Source organism: Actinia tenebrosa, unplaced genomic scaffold (assembly GCF_029948245.1).
Source record: "Actinia tenebrosa isolate PJP-AT-01 unplaced genomic scaffold, QUT_ActTen_1.0 PGA_scaffold0__85_contigs__length_37466705, whole genome shotgun sequence".
Taxonomy (NCBI): Eukaryota; Metazoa; Cnidaria; class Anthozoa; order Actiniaria; family Actiniidae; genus Actinia; species Actinia tenebrosa.
The window spans coordinates 12,246,971-12,254,224 of NW_028292569.1; the positions used below are offsets into that span (position 1 = coordinate 12,246,971).

General features: G+C 37.3%; 2 protein-coding genes across 2 annotated transcripts; one reads left to right on the plus strand and one right to left on the minus strand.

Moving 5' to 3' along the window:
- Positions 1–42: 42 nt before the first annotated feature.
- Positions 43–4,523, plus strand: LOC148913528 (uncharacterized). The gene is made up of 2 exons (XM_089033478.1): positions 43–54; positions 185–4,523. Exons 1-2 carry the CDS (start codon positions 43–45, stop codon positions 2,552–2,554), a joined length of 2,382 nt encoding a protein of 793 aa, XP_088889604.1. The 3' UTR covers positions 2,555–4,523.
- Positions 4,524–5,420: 897 nt separating this feature from the next.
- Positions 5,421–7,187, minus strand: LOC116297163 (splicing factor 45-like). The gene has a single exon (XM_031705334.2). It carries the CDS (start codon positions 7,115–7,117, stop codon positions 5,885–5,887), a length of 1,233 nt encoding a protein of 410 aa, XP_031561194.1. The 5' UTR covers positions 7,118–7,187; the 3' UTR covers positions 5,421–5,884.
- Positions 7,188–7,254: the final 67 nt, after the last annotated feature.

The following is a 7,254-nucleotide window of genomic DNA, read 5'->3' on the forward strand; positions in this document are numbered from 1 at the left end:
TTCTCTGTGAGTTTTGGCTTCCTTTGTTGTGTGCATACTAAAATGATTGTTTATGTAAGGATACTCCAATGTAAAAAAAAAAGGGATGATGAAAGACTCTGGAGAAGCTAGAAACCATAAATTTAAGCTACATATCATGGTTTCCAACACTTCTTCATCTTTTCTAAGCATCCCACATGTTTAGATCAAAGAATTAAAATTTAACACTTGGTATTTCAAACTTAACTTTGGCTACTTCATTTTTTTTCACGTGGCGTGCAGACGTCTTTACTGTCGCTCTGTATTTTTGCTCAATTTTATTGCTCTATGGCTTATCTTTTCATATGAATATGGAACTAATGGATTCAACGAAGTCTTATCTAGCAATAATTTGTCTTTTGGTGGAGATTCCGTGAAGATTGAAGTAAGAAATTTCCATTCTTGTTCGTGGAACCACAAACGCCTAATAATTCGTATAGCACGTGGGAAAGGTTACTTCTCTTCTCGAATTAAGTACCATTCAAATTCTGTCTCTGGATTCCATCTAATTCGTCTATTTATCAGTGGAGATATATGTTTAAATCCTGGTCCTGATAAATGTCAGACTTGTGGTCGAACCATCGCTAAAAACCACCGAGTTCTGAGTTGTGATATTTGCAACCGTTCACACCATATCAAGTGTCAAGCATTTACTCCTAAGGATTTTCTGAGGCTGAAAAATAGCTCTGAAGGCAATTGGACCTGTCCAACATGTATCTCTGATGTTTTACCCTTCATTGATAATCCTTTTAACGATAGTTTTAATGATAATCAGAGTGAAGACAAGAACAACAAGTCCTTTAATGGCCAGGAAGCCGGAGAAGATTCTATCGAATGGTATGAATCTAATGTCAACAATTATTATAAATACAACTTGAAACTGGCTCATATTAATATCAATGGACTGTTGAATAAACTGGACGAAGTCAAAGTCATTCTCAACCGTAAATTATTTGATGTATTCTTTATTAGTGAGACTAAAATCGACAAGACCGTATCAAATTCCAAACTCAAACATCCTGGTTATCGCTTATTGCGACGAGACCGTAAAAAAGGTGGTGGTGGTTTATTGGCATACGTACGTGACGATTTGGTCGCTTACAGAAGACATAAAATCGAACCTGATGATTTGGAGTGCATGTGCTTGGATTTAAAGGACTCTACCAACTCTCGATTTATTGTGCTTGCCTGTTACAGATCTCCAGGCAAATGCAAAATATCTGACTTTATCCAATCTTTATCTACGACTGCTGAGGAGATTTTTAGATTACGAAATGAGATTCTTATAGTGGGAGACTTAAATATGGACATGTATGAAAACGAGCTGGATGGAAGAAAACCTAATAAAACACTGGTTGAGTTCTGCAGAAAGTTTTGCTTTGTTAACCAAATATCCGAACCGACTCGAGTTACCGAAAAATCCAAAACATTGATTGACGTCATTTTGTCTAGTCATGCTGAGCGCTATGCAACTAGTGGCACCTTACCTCTCGGAATCAGTGACCATGACCTTATTTATATTATCAGAAAATGCAAATTACCGAGACCTAAACCTCGCACTATTGAATATCGCAGCTTCAAGAACTTTAAAGAAGAGGATTTTATTTCTGCTCTGCAAAACGTTCCATGGCATACTGCGTTTAGTTACGACGATGCTGATGAAATCTGGGATCATTGGTCAAAACTTTATAAAGACATACTGGATTTACACGCTCCCTTAAAGAAGAAGCAAATAAGATCTGACCAATTACCATGGATAACGCCTGAAATATCGCGTGAGATATCTCGTCGCAATCGTCTTTTTAAACAACACAAGAAAAATCCAACAGTCAACTCCTGGGAGTTGTATCGTAAACAACGGAATAAAGTTAGATCTCTCAAACGTAAAGAAACAAAGGCCTTTTGTTATAAAGCCTCAAATAATATAAAGAATCCTGGTGAGTTTTGGAAGAAGATGAGACCCTTGATGCCCAACAGTAAATCTTCTGGTTCAAACAAAATTCAACTGATTGAAAATAACGCCTTATTATCTGATTCTAAACTTGTAGCTGAAACCTTGAATGATTATTTCATTAATGCTGCTGGTTCATATGATTCTACCTCGAACGATTTTTCTGATCACCCAAGCATACGTCGTATTGGAATGAAGAACTGTGATCTCAACTTTGATTTTCACATGGTAGATGAACCGTATATAAAGGATATTTTGGATAAACTTAACCCCAAAAAGTCAGTTGGTATTGACAAGATATCTCCTAAAGTCCTCAAGTTCTCGTCAACAATTTTATCTTGCGAAATTACACGTCTCATCAATTGTTTCATTTGCAGTCAGTCATGTCCTCTGGAATGGAAATCTAGTAATGTGACACCGATTCATAAAAGATCGGACGAAACTGATAAAACTAACTATCGTCCAATTTCCATTTTATCGACCATTTCCAAAATCTACGAGAAAGTTTTATATGATCAAATATATACTGCTATTTCTCCTCATTTTTCTAACAACTTTTGCTGTTTGCTTCGGTTCGAAGAATAGAAGCAAAATATTGTTTTCACGGTTCGCCTAATATGGAGAGTGGTTGCCATGGAGATAATGACGCAACGAACGGCAAAAGGCGGGCTTTCGCAGGCGAAGGGTTTCATTCTAGCCTGACTGCAAGGTTAAGCACGGCACACTAATTTTGTCTTGCTTTTATTACTTTTAAGAATCGTTGTAAACATCTTAGGACCTTTCTCCCTCAAGGTCTTTTTTCGCCTAACACTGCATTCGGGAGGGACCAGGTTTCCTCCTAAAAAGGGGGTTTTGCCTGGCGGGCAGTAGGCGAGCTTCTACCAAAGATAATCCCTCAAACGGGTCTTGTACACAACAACAAAATGATTTAATAAACGGAGCCTGCAGTATGCCTTTGTTGGCGGGGCAATATATCGGAACAATGTGTGCCGACTGTCCAGCTTTCTAATTGCATGCCAGCAGTCAGCTTCCAATGTATCAGAATAAAGTTGTTTGAGTGTTTGATGGTCCAGGGATACAGTAGGGAATAGGGAAAACGTCTGGATTTTTAAAGGGACATTCCTGTTGTACAGCTCTAATTAAAATAATTGATGATTGGCGTGCAAGTTTAGATGATAGGAAAGGAATTGTTACCATAGCAGTAGATCTCAGCAAAGCCTTTGATTCCATCAACCATAATTTGCTTATTGCAAAGCTTAAAGCCTACGGCTTTAACACAGATGCAATTCTTCTTATGAAAGCCTATCTCCTTGGTCGCCGCCAAAGAGTTCGGGTTGACAACGTATTTTCTGAGTGGCAACCAATAACAGCTGGAGTACCTCAAGGATCCTTACTTGGACCGCTTCTGTTCAACATCTTTGTGAATGACTTGAATGACTTCATCTCTACAGTATCTCTACGTATGTATGCTGATGACACTACTGAATACTATGCTGACTACTCTCCTATGGTACTAAACTATACTATCAACAAGGAACTTAACTCCATCAAGGAGTGGGTTACTAGTAACCATCTGTCAATCAACACTGTAAAGACTCAAGCTCTCGTCATCGGAACGAACACTTACAAGTACAATCTTCTATTGGGTGATAATCCTGTGAAAATCAAGGACTCTTTAAAGATACTTGGCGTTACCATTGACTCAAAATTAACTTTTGAGGAACATTTAAATGTCCAGCTTAATAAGGCTTATGCTAAGACAAACGCTTTACGTAGAATAAGACGTTTAGTTCCAGCGCATGTTATGATTCAATTATATAGGGCTTTTATTTTGCCTCATCTTGAGTATTGTAGCCCTGTGCTGGTGGGAATATCTAAGTCACTCTCAAATAAATTAGAAGAAGCCAATTATTATATTCTTAGAACCTTATTAGGCCTATCTAAATCTAATTCTTATGACAGCATTCTTAAATCAATTAATATGCGTACCGTAGAACATAGGAGATATTTCCAAGTTTTAGTCTTACTTTTTAAATGCATCAAAGGGAATGGCCCTAGATATATTAATGACTTTTTCAAATTTCGTACAGTTAAGTATAATTTAAGAGGCTCTGGTACTAAACTTGAGCAATATTCATTTAACAGTAAATGGCGTCTTAATTGTTTTGTATCCATAGCTAGTCATCTTTGGAACAATTTACCATCTAATGCGAGAAATGCTGTTAACGTAAATAGCTTTAAGAATATCATACGTAAATTAGACTTCATACCTTTTATATATCGTTAGATAAATTTTTATTTATCATATATTGGATATATATATATATATATTTTTTTTTTTTTTTTCTTATTTCCTTTATTAACTTCCCATTGTAAATAGATATTTATCATTTCATATTTTATATTTATTGCATATATACATATATATATTATATTTTATATCACTTTAATTTAGGTTATTTCTTAATAGATTAGTGCACGTGCGCATTTTAAACGAGTATGTGAAATGCTCCTAGGCGTTATGTGGATAAATAAACTATTATTATTATTATTATTATTACTTCTCAAATAATACATGTAGCAAGGGCAGATCCAGGATTTGTTCAAAGGGGGGGTTGTAGCATTGATTGAGGTTCCTTGTTTGGTGGGGAAATTTCCCGCCAAGGTAGTGGTTTGATGGGAAAGTAGCACAGGGTTCCCAAATGGAAGTAGGTCTTATGATAATGATTATTTGCTGCAGGCAAGCATGGTTGTTTCAGGTCCCACACACGGCGTATAGAAAAAAAAAGCGAGCGAAATGTGTTCGGCACCCCTGTTTTAATAAAACTTGCGATGCTGTTGATGTTGTCATGAAAAATATAATAAATCACAATGGCTCTCATAGAGGGGGTTGCAACCCCCAAAACCCACCCCTAGATCCACCACTGTGTAGCATCTTAAATAAAGCCACGTGAAGGTCTAACCACTTGCAGATATAATTTATCATCATCATCATTTAATTATTCCATCCAAGAGATTACATATTGAGAAAATTTTGTATAAAGAGGAATAAGAAAGATAATTACAATACAATATAACTACAAAGTCAGCACCTTCTCAGTTGTTTTAAACCCCCCCCGAGTGTTGGTCCAGCCAAGGCTTGAACCATGACCTCCCGCACAACAGACCGACACTCTTACCAAATACGTTAGCCAGGTGCGGTACCAATGCAGCTCAATGTTGCAATACAATTTCACTCTCCTGAGAATCAAATTCTTACCATGCAAAAATTCTTTTTTTATTTTCAAAATTAATTATAACCAGGCAGCTGCTGCTATAGTCTCCTCTGCAGCCGTTCTTAGTGTCGGTCCGGACCAACACTAAGAACGGCTGCAGAGGAGACTACTGCTGCTACAGCCAAATTGTATCTCCCATTGTCTCCCATGCAAGAGTAATACAATTATTTCAAACATTTGTGCATAAATTACCATTAGTTTCCTCATGATAATGACAATAACTCTCCTTTTAGTATAATAAAAACAACTTCTCTTTACATTTTATTGACATAAGCAGCTGCTGGCTGCATTACCTTTATATTAACAGCTTGTGAGTTGACCTAAAGCAAAATCATTGAATTACACTGATTAAAGTTTATTATTACAGTAATTGTGTTTTGATGGGTTTTGCACAAAAATATTAGCAGACTATCGCATACTTATCAAGAAATTACTTTGCTCCTTGCTAATCTGTAGTTTTCTATAGTAAGTTAAACTTTTTTCTCACAGTAATGGTGAGATATTGCATGCCTGATCATGCCTGATAGAGAAATTGTAAACTTTATTAGATATGTATATAAAGCTGATGTTTTTAGCAATATGAAAACTGTGAGCCAAATTTATGGAGTTTGTTACTATCTAAGTGATTGAAGACTGTATATTATAGGTCAGAAGCCAGATCAAGACATCTAAATCTGTCTAGATTATAAAATGATGCCTTTACAGAACGTCCACCAAAATATCTTCCATTCAAGTCAACTACAGCTTTGATTGCTGATTCCACTCTTTGGAATTCAACAAATATTCTGACAGCTTCTTCTTCTGCAACACCTTCAGGAATTTCATAAATGATTACTTTGTTAACTTCTCCATATTTAGCACACTCTTCCGCTGTTTCTGGCTGAAGGTCATCATCAACTTCGCCAGGACCAACCATGTTCCTCAATAATACAACTTTGGTTGGATTCTTCATAGCACTGATCAGTGAGTCAGATTCACTTGCTTGAGTTTTGCTCTCTTTATCTTTGTTGATTATCTTGCCACCTCTTTTGCTGGTCTTTTCGACCTGAAGACATGTGTTTATGCCTTGCTCCTGTTTGCCAAGACCTTGTCCATCCTTCCAGCCATACTTGGCCATAATCTGTGAAGCAATGGGACTGTTGAAACCTACATTTGGCTTATCTTTTCCTGCTCGACCCAGTCCTAAGAATGGTTTCCTTTCTAAACTAGATTCAGGGTTCTCATCTTCCTCACCGAGACCAGAAGTAGATTCTTCCAATAGAATGATTGGAGGAGCAATAGTAGCACCACCTGTTTTCTTTAATGAACGTCTGTGACTACTTTCATCATCACTGTCACTGCCCCTATGCCTATCCCTCCGCCTGTCTCTGTCACGATCCCTATCTCGATCATAATCTCTCTCCCTGTAGCTATCACGATCACGGTAATCTCGATCTCCTCGGTCACTATCTCTTGATTTCCTCTCTCTTTCTTTTGCCTCTCTTCTTTCTCTATCCCGTATCTCTCGATGCTTTTCTTTTATTACTTCGTATTCATTCGGCTTCAAGGGATCATACTCATCAACTACCACTGGTGCGTCTGCTTCCAAAAAAGGCTCCGATTCTTCATCAAAAAAATAAATCTCTTCTTTGAGAACTGTCTCACTGGATAGTTTTGCCTCTTCCCTTTCGTCGTTAGCTCGCTTCAATCCCCTATTCAAGATGACAGGGTTTATAACAGTCGACTTTTGACTTGGTTTGTTTTGAACAACTCTCTTCCTTTGAAGTTGAGTTTGCATGAGTTTTAAACTCGATGACCAGCCAGAAAGTTCTCCTACATCATTAGTTGACGAAGTCTGTAAAGGCACTCCATCAAGGTCGTCATACAGAGACATTTTGAGCAAAGTTTATCGAATTTTTCAGTGTTTTTCTTCTTACATGTGAAAAACAAGATGGCGACCAATATTTTGCCTGAGATGCATTATGGGATTAGTGCTCAAAGGTGACTGGAAACTAGAGGCTTGGACCCCAG